This window comes from Rhyacophila brunnea, unplaced genomic scaffold (assembly GCF_057557595.1).
Source record: "Rhyacophila brunnea isolate RB1 unplaced genomic scaffold, BYU_Rbru_1.0 scaffold_12, whole genome shotgun sequence".
Lineage (NCBI taxonomy): Eukaryota > Metazoa > Arthropoda > Insecta > Trichoptera > Rhyacophilidae > Rhyacophila > Rhyacophila brunnea.
The window spans coordinates 3,208,450-3,234,169 of record NW_028232774.1 but is presented as its reverse complement, the minus strand read 5'-3'; the positions used below and the strand labels follow the sequence as shown (position 1 = coordinate 3,234,169).

Sequence of the window (25,720 nt, the reverse complement as noted above, 5' to 3'; positions counted from 1 at the left end):
CATGTCATTAATACTCATATATTTTTTCATATTTGCAATAGTAACCGAGCTGAGAAATAGTAAAAAATGTAAAAATCTGATTTTGACTTAGAATTTTGAATCTTGACACAATGTCTTCAAGACATTTTTAATGTTACTGTGCATCTCATGCACTATTTCTTTAATGCCATGTAAACATACCGATTTGAATTATATTTACATTAAAAAATACTCTCGCAATCTATAAACAAATTTCTCTCAAAACTATAATTAATCACCCAGGTAATTATTACTAATTTTATTGTAATATTAAGGTGTCATTTTGAAGATATAATTCTAATTCTATAAGGTGACTTTAATTGTGATTGTTCGTGTCATGAATGAAATGTTTACCTGTTAAATTTGTAGAAGGCCTAGTCGGTTTAGGAGGAGGCTGATCCCCCCAAGAAGCAGCTGCCACTCGGCGATTTTCTCGACGCATCGCATCCCACGCGTTCGATCTCTCCTCCTGAAGAATCTCACTGGAAATGACAAATATTGGTTAGGCAACTAACACATATACATTTTTGGTACGCAATATGACCTACTATTCTCGGTTGCCAGTTGTTTAATGGTATACTATGGTCTGCAGATAGTGAATTGACGCGACTCCAACGTTATCAGAACATTTACTGATCTCGCACATAGATGTAATTTGTTCAGTCAATATATATTGACTGACACATGAGGCTATTATTTCCAAACCCGGCTCATTCCCAAAAAGGTATTTTGCGGCAAAATGCAATAAACTGGTATACAGGCGATGAATGATTTTTTAGTTAATTTGTAGTGTAGCATATTTAAAATAGAAAATAAAGAGAAACTTATTCATTTATTAATATAGAATCTATTTACATTTAATGTTTGTATCAAGCCGAGTTTGAAATTGATAGTTGGAATGAGCTATTTTTTAAACTTAACAATTTGGATTAATCCGCCTATGAACGAGGGTCCCAGGTTCGAATCCTGGGTCTGGCAAGTAAACATATTGTTTTTCAATTTGTGTATGAGTCAGAGTATGGACCTAATAGGTTGAGCAAGTGGCTGACATCCATTTCTCGTAAAAACAAAAATCTGTCAATACAAACCTCCACTCTGTGGAGGCCCATATGATCCTATTAGGATCGGACATGGTCGAAAGAAAGAACGTATGTAACCAAATGAGATACAACTAAAATGTTACAGGCAATGTTTGGATAGCAATTATGACCAGTTTCAATTATTCAAAACCCTGTCAATCAGAAAAGTTAATTAAATAACAAAATATGCTATAACAGATGAAACAGTAATGTCCATATTTATACAAATATGTAACTGCTTAAATTAATTAAAAAACACGTTTAAATTTGAATTATATCAGGAGAAGTCACAAAACAATTGTCATGCAAATTGTACCGGACACTATTAACCACATGACTGCAAAGCTAAGCTCCCATTGGCTAACGTGGAACGGCCCCATCTTTGAAACTAAATGATTGTGGAATAAGCCACGTTTGAAAGTTTTACATTATTATGGAATGCTATATTGTATGTAATGAAGCTGGGTTTGAGATTGCCACCTAAAAATACTTTAAAATGTATTTTTCTTTACAAACTGATATTCAAGGTTCATTTTTTGACAATATTGGAAATAGTAGCCTCACACACTCAAGTTGGGTAAACGTCATTGAACAAAATGTCATCAAACAACGAAGCATTGCTTTTGGCAAATAAGAAGTAGGGTGCATTTATCAACTTGAGATATATTTTGACGCACAGTAGTGTTATTGAAAGGATTACAAATTGAGTCGTTTGATCGAATAACCTGAAGACAGACACAGTTGCAGATCAGCAGTAAAAGAACTTTTAAGGAATAACCTATGTCGTTTGTGAGTCACGTTGAGTGGATTTTGTAGAGAAGTCTTGCGACTCTATAGTTAAGAATGAATCGCCAAATGTAATTGATTCAAAGATCTCTTTTCTTGTGTTTGGCAAACAAAAAGGATGGCAGAACTATTAGAAAGCAGTGACAAGCATGCAAAATTTTGTGCCAAACATATTTATTGTTATAAACGCATCTATAATTTCTAAATATTATGATGATCAGAGAAATTTGAAGCAGTTGATTGAGATCAGATCATATTAATTCCTAATACCCTGCATGATGTGTTAATTACATTTATATCAGCCTCAGAGCTGTTCAATATTCGATAATAAAATTCATTTAATTTCCTTTTGAGACTTTGTTTTGAATTTTTTCCAATGTTATCTGAATAGTTTAATTTCTCCGGTCACCAATCAACCTCAACACACCACTGTGTCACTCGCATATTACCATTATTATAAAAAATAATTAGTTATTTATACTAACTGTAGAGTTTCTTTTAGCTCATGGGGAGACGGCCGGTGTGATGGTTCATAGGCCCAGCAGCGCGACATCACGCTGTACAGCCGAGGCGGACATTTTGGAGGAAGCGCAAGTCGTTCGCCGTTCTCTATCTTACCTGAATTTAAAAAAGTACAATTGTATACATGTAAGATTTTTTTTTAAATATGATTATGTTTATTGTGCCTGTTAATTTACTACATACCAATAACATCATTGTTTTTGACTCCAGAGAAAGGTTTCACTCCTAACATCAGAATCTCCCACATGCAAACACCTGAAACATATAATTCATAATATGTTTAATTAGGCACAATATGTGATGTTGCTCGGTGAGTGGACAACTGCTGGATGAATGCTGTGGATGAGTGGTATCTAAGGGGCAATAGACGCCCTAAAACCCGCTGGATAGATGAACTCATAAAGTTCGGTGAATGTACGTGGCAGCAATGAACTAGGGACCAAGAAGAGTGGAAAGAGCTAGGGTAGACCTTCATCCAGCAGTGGATCGACCCCGGCTAATGATGTAATGTTTAACATTGTTAATTTCAAAATGCTCATAACCGTAACTAGAGAGTCTTATGTATGTATAGGTACAACACTTCGGGCCAATTCTTCAATGGTTTTCGGATGGTTAAATTGGTACTACAGAAAATTTATATTCACTATACTGGACACTTTAAAAAAAATTTTCACCTGTTTTGATTTTACTATTTCGTATATAAAAAAGTTTTGAACAGTGACATCAGGAAGATTATAAGTCGTCTTATCTCCTACTGTAAAGAAGTAAAATGACAAAATAAGCTCATTCGGCCCTTCAACAACGTTATTGAAAGAGTTGCCGCGATGACAGGTACGAAACACAGTTGAAATTTTAATATTGTCATATAAAATTTATCCTAAGTTATTGGGAAAAAATGATGTACCTATATGATTCATTGTATTTGAAATTTGTGAAAATATATAACTATTTAAGGAAGTGGGAAATAATATCTTCCAATCCTGGCAATACTCTCACAATACTTCGAAATCGAAAACAATACAAGCGCCGCCGCCAAGCCTCATGTTAAACTTTTCGGTCTCTACACGATTAATTGTGATCGTTCATCTACAAAATTATGATGGTTTATCACAAATTCAAGCTTCAGCTTAATAACCAGTGGAATCGACTGATTGAGGGAATCTAAAATTGCGTAGACATATCCTTACGGTTATTGAGATATCAGTAGTGCAAATTTGCTACAAATGAATCTGCAAAGCGAAATGCCATGGAGGTAATTTAACATTACATACAACATGATGAAACTAACCAAACATCCAAACATCCGAGGAAGTGGTGAACCGCCTGAAGTTGATCGATTCGGGGGCCATCCATTTTATGGGGAGTTTTCCTCGGGAGGCTTTGTAGTACGATTGATCTTCAACCCATCTCGATAATCCAAAGTCTGCCAACTGGAAATTGATAATCATAACAATAAGTACAACATTATTTAATTGATCCTCCAGATTGTAAGATATTTCAAGTAACGGGTGTCAATATTGAAGCTATGATCCACCCGGTCACTTTCAAGGGTCCGAATTAAAATAGTGTAAACCATTATTTTGGTTAATGTTAATTTATTATGGTATGTCATCTATGAAGATATTTGTTAAAAAAAAATCAGTCGATAAGGGCGTTTTCCGACTATGAAATCTTTTTATCCAAAGATATTTCGATAATTATCTTGAGGTAAAATTTTGTCCACAACCACAAATTGTTGGTGGGTAAAAATTTGGATAGTGCAGAGGCGACCAAATTTTGATAAATAATTTATACAGAGGATTCCTATGTTTTCAAGTTAATCAAATTTTTGATTTTACTCTAAAATGAGGGTTGACACAGTTTCATGCCTAAAACTATGTTCAACGAAATCACTTCGGGTGTTGATATATTCCACCTACATGAGGATGAGCATAGGTGGACGTTGTTTTATAAATTCTTAAAATAGGGTCTGCTTAACTCATCCGGTTTACTTCCTTGTACTTTTCTAATTTATATTTTTTTGTATTCACACTTCTACTGTTTAATAACTTACTATCTATCTGTATACTGATCTATCTCTTTTTTTTATGTAATACTGTTTTATATTTCTTTGTTTCTAAATGTCATGTTGTGAACGTCTGTCTTAAACTTATAATTTGTAATGTCCACAATATGTTAAAAATAAATAAATAAATTGCAATTAAATTGAAATGCTGAGCAGTCATGAATGGCAGGAGCTGTAAGTATATTATTATCTGTCCGGTGTGTAAGTAACAATAAATTATTGTTTAAGCTCGCTATCAATTGACTATACATATTTACATATTGCAGTAATATGCCTGTTGTGAAAACTAGATATGCGTTGTTCACGAACGACTGATTCTAAATCTTCAATAAAAATTTCCTAAGGCCATTCGTCATTTGATCGAACGACTTGAAGACTTATGCTGTTGTAGACCAGCAATAGAGGGCGATAAAAAAGTTTTATTTGTGTGGTCTTAATCAGGCTCCTTAGGGTCAAGAAACATTAAATTTTTTAGTGATTTTGAGTAAAGTATGGTAGTGCACATGAAATTAATGACAAATTAAGTTAAATGATATGAGAAAGATAGTTAAATGCGATCTCCTCATAACACCTGCTTGCTAATGTCAGAGGAACGTAAATTTACTTGTGTTTGGGGTCTCTTGTGAAGTAGAGAAATATGAGATACTTTTCTTTGACCTTAATGCTGTGATTACATTATGATGCACGTTGCGTACTGTCACATGCTGTCACAGTAAGCTGCCACTATGGGCAAAAAGAGTGTAATGTCATTTTTCTTGGTGTTTAAAATGTTATCAGACTGAGGCTCCCATCCCGTAGCACATTTTGGACCTTTAAACGAACATTGTCGGGTAGCAAAATCTGCTGAAATCACTAGAACAATTATGAGGTCACCTCATGCGTACCGCACTGCATCGACACCCCCGCATGACTCAATAAACGGTTTTAATCATTTTCTACATGCCTACACATTTTCGACTCATGTCAAAATTGCGTGTTTTTTGTTTTTAGCAGTTGGCACTATGTATTTTCTATAAGACTGTAGTCTATTATCTATGGTGTGGGTTCTGTTCAAAATATTATCTATGGATGCAATATCGCAAGTAATTTTAACGTACGAACACGTAGAAACTGTTAAAATTAATTGAAATTAGCATGAATAATGAATAATAATTCAAAATACTAATACATTAGAGTTGGCACTAGCCATCATTGAATTTATAGAAATAGTGATCGTTCAAAATATTCTGCAGAATACCATAGACTAAATTTGTCGCCGCGACAGTATGCGACGTGCATCATAATGTATTTGAACTTTAAAGAGCCGAATCATTCACTGACTAGTTAGAGATATCGGTCGTGATCAGTTTTTTTTATAGATTAACAGTTAGGAGACTCGGTTAATGATGTATATCGTTCATGTCCTGTAAGTGACTCATTTCTCTTATTATTGAAAACCCAAAAACACCATGTCATATAAAAAATATTACAGTTGAACTTGGTTATTACGAGGAAGATGGGACCGACTGAATTTTCTCATTATAAGCATTACTCACTATATTAGAGAATAGGTATTTTTAAATGAGCGGTCACATAATACAAAAAGACGCAATTCAAACAAAAATACACAATTAGAATTTTTCCCTGAGACACGCATGGCCTTCATAAACTACAAAAGAAGTTGTTTATTGTAATGAGCGCTGGTAGGTACCTACCGACATCACAAAGCTTGGATTTTTTACATGGGATTTCAACCATATGCGTGGAAACTTTTTCAATATTGTCAGCGAAACAATCAATTAGGTAGGTACTTAACGGACACTTAACTAGTGTCATAAACTTAATCCGACCCCGGCGGCATTCCGTCCAGTCGGATTTTATTGCTTAGGGTCGAAATGTTTTTAAACAATCAACACATTAACAGTTTTAAGAAAATTTTTAACGATATTCTAGCTCGGTATATCCGATAAGGAGCTCATTATAAAAGGGAATAAATGCATGGAGAAAATCATAAACTAAAATGTGAACAAATGTTTCCTCGTTACATCCGAGATCTCGCTATATCCGTGATCGTAATAACCGAGCTTGACTGTATGTTAATTTGGCACTATGTTTTATAATCTTAAGTTGAATGGTTACCTTAACACATGTTGGCGAACTGACTAGTACGTTTCTTGCTGCGATGTCTCGGTGAACAAACTTTTTGCTTTCCAGATAACTTAGCGCTGTCGACAGCTGATAAGTGTAGTGGAGCAACGATGACAATTCTAATCTGGAATGTCAAAAATCATATTATTACAATATATCGTAATACTAAATCATTTTGTCAGATATAAAAAAATAAATAAAATAATCTAAGCTTTCCATTGAAATTATTAATATGATGTTCATTATTCCTAGTTCAAGTTTGAGTCCTATCCGGTATTATATTTTATTCTAATAGGTATGTACTTGCGTTTCCAAATTGTATGTTCATAAAGAATGTTCCTTGTGAATTATTAATTGAATAATGTTTATTAAATCATACAATATTTAACGCAACAAAAACTGTGACAACATGTAATTCATTGTTTTATTAATGAGCCACATGAAAACTTTGATAATTAATGTGTGTTTTACTCGATAAAAAAAATGATCAATTTTCAGCTTTTTGCGCAAGCAATTATTGATCAAATCCATGGCCGCAGGTCATGGTTGGTAAAATGCATAGCTGTTTCTTTGTAGGTAAGGTAGCAGTGTGACTGGTGATTTTTCACAATTGGCATAATTGCCATCATTGATGGATTTAAAGAGTGACTTACCGATGAGAATTTTGTTGTAAGTACGCCCTCATCTCTCCGAGGGTAGCTAACTCCATCACAATCCAAATGGGAGGAGTACTACAGACTCCAACCAACCCAATTATGTGAGGGTGGGAGAACTGCTGCATTATATCTGAAAAGAAATAGGAGAAAAATTAATTAATTTTTTTTTTTATTCAATTTAAGCGCTCAGAATAATTTTTTTTTTTACCATGCCATGTCCGATCCTAATAAGATCATATGGGCCTACACAGAGTGAAGGTTTTGTATTAACAGATTTTATTTTTACGAGAAATGATGTTAACCACTTGCTCAACCTATTAGGTCCATACTCTGACTCATACACGAATGATTGAAAAACAATATGTGTACTTGCCAGACCCAGGATTCGAACCTGGGACCCACGACGTTATAGGCCAACGCCTAGCTCACAATATAGAGACATTAAATACAAAGTTTTACAAAAAAAATATAATTCCAAATCGAAGTATGACAACACTATTTTATATTTAAAACACGCTTTACTCACATGCTTCTTCTAGGAACTTTTCAGCGGTGGCCAAATCCGCATCAATTTTGCAAGTCTTGACAGCCACAGGTAAGATGGCATCGTTTCCCGTTAAGGGGACACCATCTTTGTTCTGCTGTCTCTGCAGGGCCAAATGCTTTCTCAATGATGGGTGGTTCGGCTGCTTTAATCTGCACACACCTGAGAAAAACCATAGATAACACTTTGTATAAAGACTGAGGCTTTGTCTTAAATTCTCCTCCTCCTTTGGAGCCACTATAAATAAGCGATAATGCAATATATTTTAAAAGAAAGTAAGGCTATCACTACCTACTTCAAACATAAGCAGTCATGTATTAGGTGTAGATGAAAGAATCGAGGAATATCAATTGCCACAAAAATAATGTTTGTGCAAATAATATTGGCGTTCTAAAATATTTTTATATGTTATTGAGCCATGGACCCTGAGGACAAGGGAGCGGAAGGCAATTGATGCATTCCGAATGCGGTGTTGGCACCGAATAAGACAAACCAGTTACTCATCCAGTACAATGTGTCTGAGACGCATTCTGCAATTTTTCAGACACACTGTTCGTTGTGGAACAGATAATTTAACGAATAGTGGTTTTGGGTAGCGTCCAAGGAAAGCGAATCAAAGGAGGAGTATTGATACACTAGAGAAGACACTGAGATGAAAGATACAGATGGGTTTGCTTACCTTTATGTACATCTCCAAACTGTCCTTCACCCATGATTCCGGTCAGCTCAATTTGATTTCTAACTAACTCATAGTCTCGAGCTGCAAACAAAAAGTTAGACATTATTAACAAACAGATGTCAATAATTTTGGTTTATAATTATATTATTAACGGAGATTGAAAAGATATAACAGTATGTATTATATTGAATTACATATTGAACTTACCAGCTGGTGTAGAATAATCACCATCTTCATCAACGATCTCAGCATAGTCTTCGGACAGCATAGTCCCGGAGTGACCTGATCCTTGCCCGTTACCAGGGTTACTATCTGTCAAAACAAACAACACCCATGATAAGAGAAAGAAAAATGTTTGATTTTACGTAGACCATGTCTATTATCATAATCATCAGTTGGGGTTCATCCACTGTTAAATGAAAGCCTTCGTATTTATAGATGCTTTCACTCTTCTCGGTCCTAAGTATTTCATTGTGACAAGGTTGTAAAAACTTGATTAATTCATAGATCCAGCGGTTTTTGGTTATGTGGCACCATTAGTACAGTAAAACCTCGTTAATACGAACACAGTTAATTCGAAATTCGCCGTATATCGAAATTTTCGCGGAAAAACATTTGTTTTACTGTTTTTTTGCAATACATTTTATATTTCGTAATTAGAATTTTTTTTCGACTTTCTGTCCTGTTGATTTTGAATTAATATGGTTTTACTGTATTATAGAATTGAGATATTTTGATTGGTATTTGATTATGCGTATAGATTTCTAAAAAAACGGCATCACAGGACAAAATTTATTTCTGTATGATTTTATAATTCAAAAGAAAATATAATATGCATACAATCACCTAATCTACGTATTTTATACCACGCAAGATCAGTTTCTATATTTTGTTTAAAATTTAAATAATATAATGCCTGAATTATAGATAACGCCATTAAAGTGATGTTTTATACATTACCTTTGCACGGACAGTGATAGTGTTTCAAAATGGCAGCTTGAAATCAAAACGATTGAACATTAATCAAAAGAATTCACGAACTTGTCTGTATTAAAAATAAACTCGTAAGTAAAACACAGGGTGGACATTATATTAACACTTTTTATTAAAAAGGGTTATTTTATTACACATTCATCCAATCCATTGGGTCTTTGCTCTGGATCAAACAGACATTGAAAAAAAAAACAGAAAGTTCTCCTTGTCAGAAACGGGATTCGAACCCGCACCCACGGTCTCAGCGACGGGCAGTTTGCCACTTCTCCATTACACGTATTTGATCGACCACCAAATTAATCACATTTTATTCATTCACTCAAATAGCGGTAGGGTGTTGGCGACGGCATTGAGATTAAGAAAAGTACAGTCGCAGTAACACAAAATCACATAATCAACAGCAGTACAGAGGCACTGTTAAAGGGAAGGCATTCAAGGTGCAGGCCTCAACAACATGCTCAGTGGTTCAGATTTCTCTGCACTCACTATTAGTTTTTTTTTTTTTTTTTTTTTCGACCATGTCCGATCCTGATAGGATCATATGGGCCTCCACAGAGTGGAGGTTTGTATTGACAGATTTTGTTTTTTACGAGAAATGGATGTCAGCCACTTGCTCAACCTATTAGGTCCATACCCTGACACACACAAATTGAAAAACAATTTTTGTACTTGCCAGACCCAGGATTCGAACCTGGGACCCACGGCTTTGTAGTCCAACGCTTATGCCGCGCGGCCACCGTGGGCGGGACTATTAGTTAAAATGGTAAAATTAATAACAACATGTACTTAGTACTTACTAGTTCTATTCCATAATGAGGTGCCGGTATTTGAGAATAATCTGCAATATCCATCGATAAGGTCAGCCAGACTCTCTGCGACCTGTAATAATTCAATAGATAATAAATATATAAAACATTACGGTGGCAGAGATTATTTAACATTTACCTTGACTTCTTCTGGGTGTGACTGTAAGAAGGTATGATTCATGAGTGTGGAGAAGTATGGGATAAACGTAAACATGTGTTTAAGAATATGTTATATTCAATACGGTACACTCTCAGTAATCCATCACTTGATTATCCGACAACTACTATAATCCGCCATTTACTGGTTGAAAGCACAAAATCAAGCTCTATAATTCGCCGGTATTCGATTGTCAAATTCAGTAGTCTGCCGCGTACAAGTAAACAATGCAGATGACACGGGTTTATTTTGGTTCTCCTCCGTAAAACGTACGTTCAACGCGAAGAAAGTAATGCACCAGGGAGGAAAGTGCCTAAGGACCGCATCACAATAATTATGCCGTGCTCCAATGCAACCGGGACACACAAAATGAAGCTTTTGGTCATAGGGAAAGCCAGGAATCCTAAGCCATTCAAGAATATCTGCCGCACTGAACATGTGTGTCAAGTGATTTACTGTTTAATATTTAGTTAATAAACTTAGTTTATAAATATGTATAATTTAGTAAATACTTGATTTCGATTATAAATAAAACCGTAATTTGCTAGTACAAATTTCTCAAAAAAACTATTTTTACGAAATACCTGTTTTAATTTTTACCATATTTTGTATGTATGCACTATAAGCCGCCGCTTTCACTAATTGGACAGTTGTCTAGTTTTTGGGGTGGCCGATTACTGAGAGAGTACCTACTGTATTTACTTTTTATTATTATAATATGCAATAAAGTTCGTCATGTGAACGAAACATGCGTTGCATATTGGTAATATTTGAGGAGATTCAGAGGGCTTTGTACATATTCCTTGCGTTTAATGGCCTCATCGTCATTATGTCATAAACCAAAACTACTTTCAAAATCTTGGTCTATGGCGGCTGGATTTCTTAATCTGTTTTATGCCACTCTGTTCTCGGTAGTTTCATCATGGCTGAGGATCGTTACCACCCTAAAATGCAATGCTTCTGAGCGACTAAGATTCCGTCCCTCATCTGCTTCTCTCAGGGCATTTATAAATAGCATGAAGTTGTAAGCAAAGCCTCTACCCTGCCTGCTAATTGACAGAATTTTTTTATATTATGTAAAACTATATTTTTACCTGAACCGTTGGGCAAGTGAGAGCTAGAGTATCCTGAGTGCCTCTAACCCTCAATTGCAGGATTCCTTTACACAGAGGCGGAGCGTTAGTTCCTTTCTTATTGTTAGCTGCAGGCGTTGGCGGAACACCCCCATTGTCTCCTCTGCTGTTGGAGTTGTTGGTTGGCGAGCTGTTATCGGCCCTCTCGCAGTCTCCTCGTAGCGTCATGACGGCTTCCACATCCTCGAACGACGCCACCCGAGTGTGCTCCGGCGCGCATCCTGAACGGTGGGCTATGTATGATACACCTGAATAAAGGATAATCACATTGTGAACCAGAGAAGTTTAAGATATTTCGAGGTTTATTTTCCAGGGCCGCGCTGAACTGAGATTGAAAAAAACACCTTACAAGCCGAAAATAAGTGTTTCTTATATGATGAACAATCATTATTTAAATCAGGCACGGAAAACCCTTTTTGGTCTGGAAGCCAGATTTAGTACCGCAAAACTAGTGGGTCAGAAAAATGAGACCAAGTGATTGCAAAAATAATAATAATAAAAATATGTTTATATTATTTACATGAAAATAGTCCACATAAAAACATCAATTACAGTATGTAGGTAAGGTACCAAAGCAAAAGTGTCAGCCTACCACATTTTATTTATCAATGTTTTAGTGCTGTCAACACAGAGAGTATGTATTGAGGTTTCTATAGTTACCAATTTACACCACACTAAAAACATTCTAGAATCAATATTCAGTGTTGTAATACACAGAGTTTAATAGGCTCCATGTGTAGCAGTCAAAATGCTTGATCGTAAACATATTGAAAATTTTTAAAATGCCTAAGTCTGACTATCATTATTATGAATGTGGGCTAATCCTCACTTTCTGAAATAATTCTCTCCACCTGTATCATCCAGAGTGAATTCTCTCAAATTAGGTATTCGAAGAATAAAGAATCTTTCTAGGTAGAAGATGCAGGTGGATAAAGTTTATAATATGTAATGGGCAGAATAAGTGTATAAGACATACCGATACTCGGTCCGATGGCTAGCTCGACAGGTATGGACCATCCGGTACCTAGCGCCACAGTGAAGGTCTCCTGGTCAAAGTTGTATTGAGATCGGAGAAGGTCGAAGAACTTGAGCATACACTCTACTTCTGTCAGACCAGAAACCTGAAAAATTAACAAAAGGTAATGAAAATCAGTGTGATTTTATAATGTGAATAGTAGGGAATCCAATCCCGAGCCAAAATTTTGATCCCGGGATTTCGGGATCACAATTTGGCGAATTGGCATTTATTTCAATAGTTAAAAGACATTTATTGTTAATATTGTGTACGTTCGATCTTAAAAATATTTTAGTGAAATATCCGTGGGTGTCCTGTTGGAATGCGATCTTAGAACTGATAGAAATAAAAAAGGTTCCAGATTATAATTATATTATCTGAAAGGAGTGATTTTTTCAAATTTCTGATTGTTATTATTTTAAAACGAGAGATAATAAATAGCAATAAACAACGATTTTATTGATGACAAATGCATTAACTTCCCCAGATGTTAAGATCCATTTTAGATTTTAATGCATTTGACATCCATTAAAACATTATTCATCACCTTAAATGAGGTCTACTTTTTCTATTTAATATTTTTTGTCGTCTAAATTCATTTAAGTAAACAAAGATTGCGTATGACAGCAAAAAATGTATTATCCGTGAGCACACATACCAATTGATTGCGATTGATAAAAAAATCAATCCCGAAAGTTTCGGGATTATGTTTACCAATCCCGGGATTCATAGGTATCGAAAATTCTACGGGATTCCGGGATTGGACTCCCTAGTGAATAGTGTGCTGTGACACAAAAAAGGTGGCATATCTCGATATGTTCCATAATAAAACATAGGATGTTTGTATTTGAGATAGATTTTTTACTCAAAATAAATAAATATTTAAAGCCTGAGTTGTGTTTTAATCCAACAATGTTTGTTCAATGTATGGACATATAAATTGATTACGTAACTAACCTTCTTGAAGTGTTGTTGAATGGACTTCCTGAGGACTTTTGGTTTGGTTGAGTCCAAAATGGACTTTGGCAGAAACTTGTGAAGTCCAACTTCTTTCTCGAGATATTCTAAATTGGACTTCTTGTCAAGGGCTATGTGGGGCATGTCTTTGAAAAAATATCTGAAAAGAAAAAATTGTATAGGTATAAGGAAGAGATTCATTTAAGGTGCCAACAGACTGTTGTCATGTACTTAAAACAAAAACATAAAAACTGTTGCCATACTTGGTCACATAATGTTAACCTGCCACCATACATTATCATGTATGTCAAAAGGATTTGTGTAGGCAGTGACATATATCGATGGCCTAACGTCAATATCCTGTAAGTGACTATTTACAAATTGAGCAGGAAGCTAAAATACCTAAATATTTAATATCCCATATCTGACTGTTAATAGTTCACCCATGTTGTAACTACATAGCATGCCAATAACCCGTAACGTAAAAAGTGGTAAAGCAAAGCACATAACGGCTAATATAATGATAACATCCAATAAAATGTGACAATATTTATAAAGATAAACAACCAAATTCGTTATATTACTTACTGTTTTACCTTTTAAATAATTCGAAAGTGACATTCCGAAGCTGAATTCAACACACGTCATGCAACACGCTTGACAGCATAGAGGCAAGATACGGGCTATTACAGGTTTATTTATGCAATGTTCAGATACGGGAAATTACTAAAATGGCTGAATCATTTTTGTTTCGGCCAAGTGTAAAGACAGCCGATTGCTTTATGTGAGTCATTTTCTTGCCTATCATAGTATATATATATAGGCCAATATAATACATATTTTGTATAATATATTGCATAGGCTGCAAAATACACTTAGGAAGCCGGGATTTACTTTTAATCCTCGATGAAGGTTCATCATAAGTAGTTAAAAATAAAGGGCTTCTTTTAAAAATAACAATAATAAAGGGCTTATTTAAAAAATAAAAGCCAATTTCGTCAGTATAAGATATTTTCAATTGACATTAGCCCAATATTAGTTTAATTTATTATTACGTTGCTAGATAACGTAATAATATTAATGCTAAACGTCTATTGGCTATAATATTTACAATAAAATAAAAATTACAAAAACTACAAAATGACACAGTTTGCATATCTTGACAAATTGCTTTGACAGTGTTTATGTCAAAGATATTTCTCAATTGTGCTTAAACAAAGTGTCATCGATATGACTATAGACAATACAAGACACTTTGGATTTATTTGACAACTTTGACAATTTATTATAATTTAAATGAGCGAATTGTTGGCAGACGGCAAGTTAATTAATGATTTAAAATAATAATAAATTTACCTAATTTCCAAACAGCACAATTGTACAGCAACCTCTTGGTCTAACATCGGGTGACTAGCATTCAGGTAATCATTTCGAACCTAGAAGTAAATAAGGGCAACACTGAGTTAACGTTGAAGAAAGGTATTAGACAAATTTAATATCGTGATGGAGTTACCAGAGATGCAATTATTAACGTATTGCTGAAAATATATCTTCAACAAAACACAACTGGAAAAAATAATAATGCCAGCAGATGTGGACAAATTTTAATTACAGTCACCATATATTATTATTTTGAAACCGTCACAAAAAGGATAAAACTTACCACCGTCAAAATTGGGTAGTTTGATTAGATATAAATAACAAAGGCTGCAAGTTAAAAACATTTTTATTTTCTAGACAAATTAATGCTTTAACTTTAAATGAAATAAAAAATAATTATGTTCCTGTGTTTGATTAAAGAGGGTGTAGTCTACATTGAGCGTTTGAAATAGCTTTATGAGAATATGCAAGTTTAATTCAGTAGATATAACTATTCCAGCGCATCTATTCTATACACAAGACTACTTTCGGCCGCTATGACAGCTATCTAGGGTAGGTTTGTATCGAAGTATTAGCACTTATTGTAATAATTGTTAATTGTTAATAAGTGCTAATACTTCCATACAAATCTACCCTAGATAACTGCCGTAGTGACCGAAAGCGGTCTTGTGTATAGAATAGATGCGGAGATTGGGTAATATGACCATTTAGTGTAAATGCAATAAAATTGATGCATATAAGAAAGTTTCATAGAGCTGCCAAGTGATACAGGAGTTCAAGTTAAATATAAACAAAACAAAGATAATTTTTGGATAAGCAGTTAAATAGCGAGGACACCCAATATTTTAAGAATATTACCCTGTTTTCAATCCGATTTTTTAGGGAAAAAAAGATTGAACGTGGTTGCTTAGGCCTTTCATCCAATATTTTCGAATGCGATTTTACGCCAGATGGCGTGCAAAACGTATAATTCCGTTCATGGAGATTTTGTACATAAGCATCTCGCCGAACCCTAACACCTAATGCCCCTCTACCATAAGTTTAGTGAACCGATTGCTAAATTCGGCAGAGTCTATTTTTGACAGATTGCAACTGACAGCCCGCGTTTGTTGATAATTGTCATACCTAGGTACTTGTTTTCTTCCGTATTTCATTATGATTCAGTGAATTATTTTGATTATTGTCTAATGGTATTATTTATTTTACAATTGATCCTATAATTGGTGCTTCATTTTATTCAATCATGAATTCTTTATTTATAGGTACTAAACTTTGCTTTCGTAGATGAAGCTAATTTCATAAAGGCGGTGACGCTTTCGAATTTAAGAGTCTCGTTAGTAAATACACATCAGACGCAGATTCATGAAAATCAAATAAATATAATATAATATTTTTAACAACTCAATTCACATGATTATGCTGGAATCGATTTATGCATAATAATTATATGGTAGGTAGGTATACTATCACGATAACCATTTACTTTCATTTATTTGATTATATTTATTCAATAACGTTTATTCGGCATTCGGATTATCCGGCCATAATGTAGTATTAATTGAAAAATATAAGAAATAATGAGTATGTAAATGACGTAGCGATTGTAACATCTTTCATTTTCAATATTGGCAATGTATTACTACTAGATGTATCTCGCGGCAAAATGCAAAAATTACGTCCTGTCGTTTTTCTTTGACGTTTAAGCGTCCATAGACATCAAACTTGTTAAAAAGTGACCATAGAGAAAGATATTCTTCTGATTTTGGTAGAATGAATACTTGATCCAAATATGCGAGCATACCCGAACACTATGATTTGAGTGAAGCATAAGGGAACACGAAGCGATGTCTGTATACAGTTTCGCAGGCACTTCCGTGAACACTCGACTAGTTAGTAAGTGGTTGTAAACGGAAACAGCGTAAGTTTGGAGGGTCATACACGATTCGGTTTGGCTTATTCCATGGATAGGGTATTATTATGGGCAATAGTATTTATTCTGTTCTTTATAATCTGACGTTTCTTTGTATATTACCACAGGTTTGGGAGAGGACTGTTAACATACCACATAAGTGTGAAGTTCGATAGTATTGACAGAAAATATGACGTGGTTAAAACGACGCCGAGCGCGAGAAAACAATGCAATAGGCTTCATGTAAGAGCATTTAAAAGCAAAGCTGTTCCAGTATAATATATTATATTTTATTGTATCTTGTCTTGATTAATCTGGATTTAGTCAGATTAAAAAAAAATAAAAAACATTTGTTTCACAATTAAATTAACATTTCTGCTCCTAAGCAGTGCATATTATGTTCACACAGGTTTTTTTTAAATGTGGAATAGGTATAACTAAATGGACCCCTGCTCTGACAACATGTGAAATTGCCAAATAATGCAGTATTCAAACCAGAGACCAAGCGTTTAAGAAATGGATGCTCTTCTGATAAATACACCACTATAGAAAATAAGCACACAAAAAAAATCAGTCTAGATCAGTGGTTCTTAACCGGTGCACTGCGAAAAAAATGATAAAAACAGAAAAATCTTCACTTAACGAAAACAATGCCGAAGGAATTATTACCACTATAACAGAACATTTAACTTTATTGGAAGAAAATATTGCATATTAATTTCCTTCCTTAGATATAGAAAATTATGACTGGATACGAAATCCATTTTGCTACAATTGATAGGTACATCGAGACGAAGGCGAAAAATTGGAGGGAGTGGAGGAATTTTGGATTTCTGTCCATGACGAATAACCACCTCTCTACATGAGGGCACTGAAAATTTACAGTCTTCAACATCACAATTTGTGTGAGCACGGTTTCTCAACAATAACTAATATAAAAACTAAAAAACAAGAAAGACTTACGAATTTAGACGAAGAATTATTGAGGGTAGCTATATCAAATATTCGACCTAATGTTTCTGAAATCTGCAAAATCCGACAAGCTCAGGTATCACATTAATTGATTTTCACATAAAACAAATTCCATTTTATTATGGGTAATTTCAGTAACAGTTTTTCCATCTATGTATATTTTCGCATATTTTTATTTGTTTTCTGACGTTTGACTTTGGTGCACCGCATTTTTTTCTTGTGATCAAAAGTGCACCGTTACTTCGAAAAGGTTAAGAACCACTGGTCTAGATTAACAATCGCAATAAACAGTTGATTGACCTGATCGTAATAATAGTAGAATGTGACTCTGTCTTTCTCATGTAGGTCTTTCAAGCTGGCGGGCGGGTACCGAACCCGGAGTTCGAAACTCCATTCTTCAGCTGCGGGTGCTTTTCCCATCCACCTCTCCTGGACTTCTGACATGGTGGTGTCCTGGTGAATCCATTGGACCTACAGAATGCAAAAAATATATTTAATAAAAAAAATTGCATGTGACATGCGATTGGTCATTGAATGATTTGGACAGCATGTGACTTGTTTTTTTCTGAGCAATGACATGCTTCTCAAATAAGTCATTAAAATTTATCTCTAATATTCATAAATAAAAAGCCATAGAGGCTTATGCATGGAATGCCATGAATCACTAAACGCCATTATGCCTTGTATCATCTGTTTTAACAGATAGCGAAAAAATGTAAACAAATGTGGTGTGTGGAAGAACACTAGTGACAGGTGACATCTGTCATTTGTGATTTGCAAGTATCCATGCAAACAACAACCGAAAAGCTATGATCATGTTTAGTGAAATTTCAGTTTATCTACTGATATAATATTGGAGGTCACATTTAAGTGATTTTTAGATTAGATACTGTGAAATTATTACAGTCAGCCACTAATCTAATTTTCATCAAATAAAATCATTGATTTTAATACATTTTCGTCAATGTTCTGACTTTTGAAAAATTATTTGGCAACACTGAAACACTCAATACCATAAATTAATCTTTGAAAAAAAGATAATGTCTTGCCATTACCTTTTATAAAAGATGTTTTATAAAAGACATAAATATGTATAAAGATATTTGTCGAAGATCTCTTAGAGCCTCCACACACAGAGCCACCGAACGCGGCCACAGCTTGACCACTAGTGGATGCGTTCAGCTGCGGTTTAATTTTTCTATGGGTTTCAATGAACGCTCCGCACACTAGGCGCTTGAGTGGACGTGTTTGGTCCAATAGCTGTGGCAGACGCCTGTGCCCGCTGCTAGTGGACGACGTTAGTTAGGAAGTTAGCACCTGCTCACACATCGCCAGCTCAGTCTACCTCTGAGAGTTGAAAGGCGAGTACGTGTGTTGTACTCGACGTAATGGAAAATTTCTATACGGAAATTTTTATTGCGATGTGCGATATGCCATTTGTGATGTCGGTTCAGATTTATATTCTGATAGAGGAAAAAAACAGCAGTGTGTTGTTTCCAAATGAACTGAGATAGAAGCTGTCACCGGTGGCTCAACCCAGGTGTTTGTGGCCGCCACTGGTGGCCGCGTTTGGTGGCTGTGTGTGCGGAGGCTCTTATAGTGTTATACCAGTCTTCTCCAGTTGGGTAGTCTAAGAATACGATATGTTAACTGTCATGGTTAACTAATAGCGTTATATGAATGATATTGACCTGTCCAGTGGATGGCTGCCGGGCTCTGAGGGCGTAGCACTTCCCGTAGTGTCGGGTGCCCGTGGCGAGGCGAGCTGTGACCAGGGCGATGACCCCTCGCACATCGCTCGCCTCGCCAAACTTCACCACATTGAAGCCGCTGTTTGGAAGGTGGATCTTCAATGTGCTCGGCCTGTCACCTGAAAGAACACAATTTTCATATACGTAATGGATAATTTTTCTGTATGTACATGGAGAATGATGTGGTGTGTCTTCTGGGTAGCACACGTTTAAATAATTTTGTATTCTTGCAGTTCTATTCTAACAGGTGTTTTTACTGTTAACACGAAATTTAGCACTTGCTATTCATCATTCAAAACGTTTATAACCTGGCATGGAAACATATTATAGGTATATATAATTTTTTCTTAATTAAATAAAATAACTGTAATCTTGGCAGGATACAGAGACAAGTGTAGGGGATGACCCCCCAGTCTTTAATGTTTAGCTGCCTCGTATTTATGGTTGCTACAATCAGTTGGATGATCAGGTAGGTAGGTTTAGGGGTGGGGATAACATTTGCACACAAGAAAGATCTCTTTATATATAAATAGATGATGTCAAAAGGAATGGGACAACTGGGCGACAATTGGGCGCCGCACTGTCGAATGAAATAAATAAACGTTCGTTACGATTTTATACAGAGAGTTGACGAGGATTATCAGTTTCTATCTACGACTTAGTAGTTTTAATTCATTATGGTCTTACCATAACGATTCTTGTTGCGGATTGAGAATTATCATGCCTGAGGCTTTATATAAAAATAAAAGAACTCCCTTTTCATTGGAACTTAAATATATCGTCACCGTTTTAGCAAAACCATCTATGTGCACTTTCTCAAATTGTGCAGGAGAAGGATAAAACTGAATAAAAAAATAATGTTACATTTAAACATTAAAATTATGAAGAATGCTTTATTATAATCAGAAAATGGTCTAAGATTATTATTTTGTTTACAAAAATCTTTTATGTTTAATACAAAAATAATAAAAATACAGTTTGTGATGTCACATAAGTTGTTTTGACCGTTTTGTAAATACACATAGTTTAATTTATTCATCAAAATGTGAATAATAATAAATTCATGAAAAACTGTTACATAAATAATAGTTGAAATATACATAGTGCATTAGTGATAAATTGCAATATCATTTTATTAATTATTAATGCAATAGTGAGATGATATTATATTTATAAGTTCGTTTACTTTCTATTAGCAGGTTTAAATGTTAGGTTATCGTAGAAATAGTGGTGATCTTTCTCTATTACACTTTTTAATTCCTGAAGATGTATGTATTTCGACTGCGATATTGGCAATGATTCATTATATATATTACAAAGGCAGTCAAACGGTTGCACTGATAAAGTTGAGTTTGTAAAAGATTGTTCCATCTGGTAGATACTGTAACATTTTAATATCATATACAACAGGATCTCCGATTCGTTTTCCTGGTCTGATTGAACTTAATCCAGATTTATCTTATCCATAATTCTTAAAAATTTAAAATCAATGACATTAATTTTATAAGGTTGTTTTGGTCTTGCTAGCCGCATACGTGCTATATAATCAGATGGTGAATATATTGGAGGCTTAAAATACTTTTCTTAGGTGGCATGTGCACTATCGGCCTCTATCATGGTGTGGCCTTTTTCCAGAAAAAGCTGTTGAATCTCGATGTTTTTTCTCTCTAAAGATATAACTTAGAGCAGTAGCGAATAATTTATTTCGGTTTTGATATCCACACCCATCCGATATTAGAATTATTTCATTGTATTGTCCTGCTTTCGATGAGATGAGACAAATTCATTAGAAGATACATTATGAAGAATGTATATGGTGAAATTGTGTAGTTGCAGCTTTTGTTTATAATACATTTGTGCCTGTGTTTTGGACATAGCAGCACACTTTGGAGATCCATTGTGATTACTAACCGTCCAGTAATACTTCTGGTACTCTCCTTCATTTCATTTTTGGTCTTCTAGCATCTTTTTTTTTTTTAATAATGTGGCTATTGTATTTCATTTCTGAAACATTCTTCATTTTATAACTACAGCAGATGGCAGTGATGGCACACTGATCTTTACGTGGTTGGTGGATACTGATTTTTTGGTGGTAAATATACTGGAGTATATTCTGCTGCTTTATGACCTTTTTCCAGAGACCATTTTTTATATTCATCATGCATTTGTATTTTGGATCGGAAACACGATTCCACATACACCCTGGAGGTATTTTCTCTGCAATGATGGCTGGGAACTTTGGAATTAGATCCAACCATAATGTAACATTTTTCCACAAATCTCTCCGTTTTGATTTTTGGTTGCACTACCAATTATTTATCTTCAGTCAGATTCTTATTACCTGTCATTGTTGCTTTCAATTGGCCACTGTCATCGAGACGTTTGTAGTTGTTTATCCAACTTTTAAATTAATTCTCGCCTATACCCTATTGACCATGTAGGCATCTTCCAGAAATTATTGAATATTTCCTGTCTCTCTTTTTGAGAAAGCATCTTTCAAACCGTCGTGCAAGACCATAATGCATAGCATATAACATAGAAACAAACAATGTGTAGCCAAACTGTAAAAAAACATTACACTCTCGATATCAAAATACCATCTATATGTTACTATAATATACACATAGTTGTTTTTGTGAACCGTGGTTTTTGAACCTTACACATAGCTGTTTTTTATTTTTTGAAATAACTTCGGAGCGAGTTTACCCAACACATAGATCATTTTACTGGCCTATAGAGAAAAAAATAAGGAATGACTTGGTATTTAAAAGTCATTTTTGATAAAAGTGACACATAGATGGTTTTGCTAAAACGGTGACGATATGCACAATTAAATCATTATTTACATGTGCATGTTTAAGTTCTCACCAATAATATAAAATATATATTTTACATTCGCGGATACGACGTCTATAGACTTCGTATTTTGTGAGATGTGATATGATAGGACGTCCATCATAGACGTCATGTACTGTGGATATGACACAACGCTTATAGAAGTTGTATTTTGGATTAAAACAATACGTTCCCTGCTACTGTCTCAGTGCGAGGTGCGAACATATTTCCATTCTCCAGACTCATTTCTATATATCTAAATGGAAAATTTAAAAAATTTAAATATTAAAATGTGTCATATCACTAACATGTGGCCGCGAATGTGTTAAAAGTAGGTAGGTATAATTCAGAATGTTATTTTTGAATCCCATTCGATTGCGTGGTGCCCAGTTGTCCTGGCGCCAAATCGTCCTAGACCCGTCAAACCAGTTTTCTCAGATAAGATTTATAGAATTTCCCACAGCATAAAAGATTAACGAAAATAAAAGTTAATTATTGACACACATCACATAGCCATATATTTTAGGAGATTAATATTCTTGAATATAGCGACTTTTTTTACTATGAGAGCAAAGTGTGTTTATCTCACGTGGCGGTCGACCAGCCACGCCAGGCGCCCTAAGCCCCCACACTAGAGCCATGGATAAGAATGTTCACAATATGGCAGTCCTTGTAATTGAAAGCATTAGGCACTTGCTTCTCATCTGGGAGCTCCGGGTTCGACCACAAGGCAACGGGGGGGGGCTGACAGGGCTTTAGCCTAGGGGTCCGGGCATAAGAGGGGCCCGGCGTGGCGGGTTGACCAGCTAAGTGAAATTAACACACATCACAAATTTACTCTATTAGTAAAAAAGTCGCCTGCTACTTTACTTCATGGCTATTGAATATTTTAAATATGCCCGTAGTGTGTCGCAATTTGATATGATATTTGATATACTTAAATGATAATTCCTGTGTAGGATTTGTGAAACACTACTGTAGAGCATCACACTACCAACCTTAGTGATATGTAGGTGGGTACGCCAAAGGTCCTGCTTAGGATGTGGGGGCCATGGTCACAATACATCTATGTAATTTTATCAAAGCCTGGATGTTAACTGTGATTCTCATTAGGTACCACGGCCTGTTTTAGTGATATAGATAATTTACCTGCCAACGGTGGCGGCGCCGGCGCATCGGTCCCCTTCCTGCGGTGCTGCGGAGATCCGCCCCCCGGGGGAGGGGGCACGGCCTGCTGGGGGGGCTGCGGCGGAGGCTGACCACCCGACATGCCAAACGAGCGGCAGCCTACCGATGAGACGCCATCTCCGCCCAGACGCGATCCAACGCCAGGTTCATGGCTGGAATACAAAGAGAAAAAACAACGGTCAGAAATTATAGTAAAATTTATTTATCAAGTTCGCAACTCGTCGCCAATAGTGACGGACGTGCGCGCATATTATGTAGTGGTCGATTTTGAGAGTATTATTCCGGTCAGTCTACGATCTGAAGATTCCAATGGCAAATAGAGTAATGCCGACCAATCTAGAGGCTGGTCGAAAATTCATTGGCTAAATGGAGTTAGTGGTGACTGCTGTGCGTGGCCCCGACATCCTGAAGGGGCCCCCCAGGCCAGGATCTTTGCAGCCCCCTACCTATCGCTAAGGTTAAAGGCAGTCTGACGCTATACAGTGGCGTTTTCCAAGTGATGTCCAAGGTCAAATAAAATTCATTGTATTTTTTTTAGTGATTTTTTAACACATCGAATTATGGAGTTGTCGAGTATTAACAGTCAACACACATCAACCAAAATTGCATCGCACAACCATATATTTTAAAAAGGTAATAGCCACGCCGGGCCCCTAGGCTAGAGCCCTGCCAGCCTCCCCCCTTTGTGGGGGCCATGCTGCTGTGTTTGGGCCACTGAAGTAGAAAGTGGCCGCATTGGACCTTGGATAGCAACAGGTGGATGAAGCTAGGATACACCCTGGGTTATCGTTTTCCTAATGATATTTTTATTCTTGGTGTTATAACACCTTCCTTTACCAATTCCATTGGCTCTTCAATCCGATGTGAATCTTCGCCGCCTAACGAAGAGGTTTATGAACCGAATTTTTAAACGAGAAATGGATGTTAAGGACAAGACACGCGGTAAAGCAGACGGCGTTACGTCAATGCGTGTGTACTGGCCCTTAGCTAAGACACTTGCTCAACATATTAGGTCCAAAAACAACATACGAATTTAACAGACTCGGGATTCGAGCCCGAGACTAATGACTCCATAATCGGACACGTAACCCCTCGCCCATGCGGACGCATCCTGTGACAGGAAATTTCAGCGATACGAGTGATTGCAGCGCACACAGTCTAGATGGGATTTTTATAGTCCCATTCTGTCAGTAGCGAGGGGTGGAGGTGCGCTGTTAAGATTCGACATAAATAGTGCACACTAAACTTTGTCAGTCATATTTATCTATGTTCATTGAACTAAGAATACAATTTGCAGATGGTGCTGGTTAGTTTTTAAAATTCAATTGAACCCTGCCTAAATCAAACCACAATAGTTTAAGTATGTTATGGGCGATCCGATAAAAATAGTCCATACTTTTTCAGTCATACTTGTTTGTTGTCGTTAAATTAACAATATATATTACTGATGGTGTTGGTTAGTTTTTTAAAATTCATTAAAACCTGGAAAACAAAACCATAATCGATAAAAATTGTTTTTCTATCTATAAAATATTTAAAATTATATATGGTTTTATGGCATAATTTTAGATATTGTATATATAAACGAATGTTTTTTTACTATTATCTACTATGACTAGGATTAAGCAGGGTTTGATTGAATTTTAAAAACTAAAAAACACTACCTACACGTCATTGTAGTCTTAGAGAGCAATAAAAACAAAATACTTTTGACTGAAAAAGTTTTGTGTGCACTGTTTATGTCGAATCTTAACAGCCTACCTCCACCCTTCGCCACTGCATGCTGTCAATTTTTTTTAATAAATAAAAATGCGATAACCTGTCACTTTATACTATGTTGGTATACATGGAACTATGTCTACTTATTGACTTGATAATAATTATTCAATAGAATATATCTGAATTTGCAATTCACACTGCGAACGACCGCGAAAATTGGCGGACAAAGTAGTGTGTACTTTGGATTTACAGTTTTTTATAGTTACAAATGCCTATTCAACCTCGAAATTTAGCGGGAAGTTAAAACTCGCAGTGAGTCGTGACATGTTGCATGCAAACTTAAATAATTATTACCTTCCAAGATTATAAAGAGCTGTATAAATCGAGAATCGGTTACGATTCTGAATAACTTAGTACGGTGGTAGTTAA

General features: G+C 35.5%; 1 protein-coding gene across 1 annotated transcript in view; it reads right to left on the bottom strand.

Moving 5' to 3' along the window:
* The window catches only part of Fak (protein tyrosine kinase 2 Fak), a 61,866-nt gene that overhangs the window by 15,092 nt on the left and 21,054 nt on the right, over positions 1-25,720 (bottom strand). The window contains exons 2-18 of the mRNA XM_085940064.1: positions 23,534-23,724; positions 19,490-19,668; positions 18,099-18,269; positions 14,894-14,973; positions 13,538-13,697; positions 12,542-12,686; positions 11,527-11,813; positions 10,267-10,348; positions 8,684-8,788; positions 8,477-8,557; positions 7,780-7,959; positions 7,251-7,383; positions 6,589-6,721; positions 3,694-3,835; positions 2,589-2,660; positions 2,369-2,501; positions 373-500 (exon numbers count right to left, since the gene is read on the bottom strand). Of these exons, the coding sequence (XP_085796190.1) occupies positions 373-500; positions 2,369-2,501; positions 2,589-2,660; positions 3,694-3,835; positions 6,589-6,721; positions 7,251-7,383; positions 7,780-7,959; positions 8,477-8,557; positions 8,684-8,788; positions 10,267-10,348; positions 11,527-11,813; positions 12,542-12,686; positions 13,538-13,697; positions 14,894-14,973; positions 18,099-18,269; positions 19,490-19,668; positions 23,534-23,724 (2,402 nt within the window). The remainder of the gene's footprint in view (positions 1-372; positions 501-2,368; positions 2,502-2,588; positions 2,661-3,693; positions 3,836-6,588; positions 6,722-7,250; positions 7,384-7,779; positions 7,960-8,476; positions 8,558-8,683; positions 8,789-10,266; positions 10,349-11,526; positions 11,814-12,541; positions 12,687-13,537; positions 13,698-14,893; positions 14,974-18,098; positions 18,270-19,489; positions 19,669-23,533; positions 23,725-25,720) is intronic.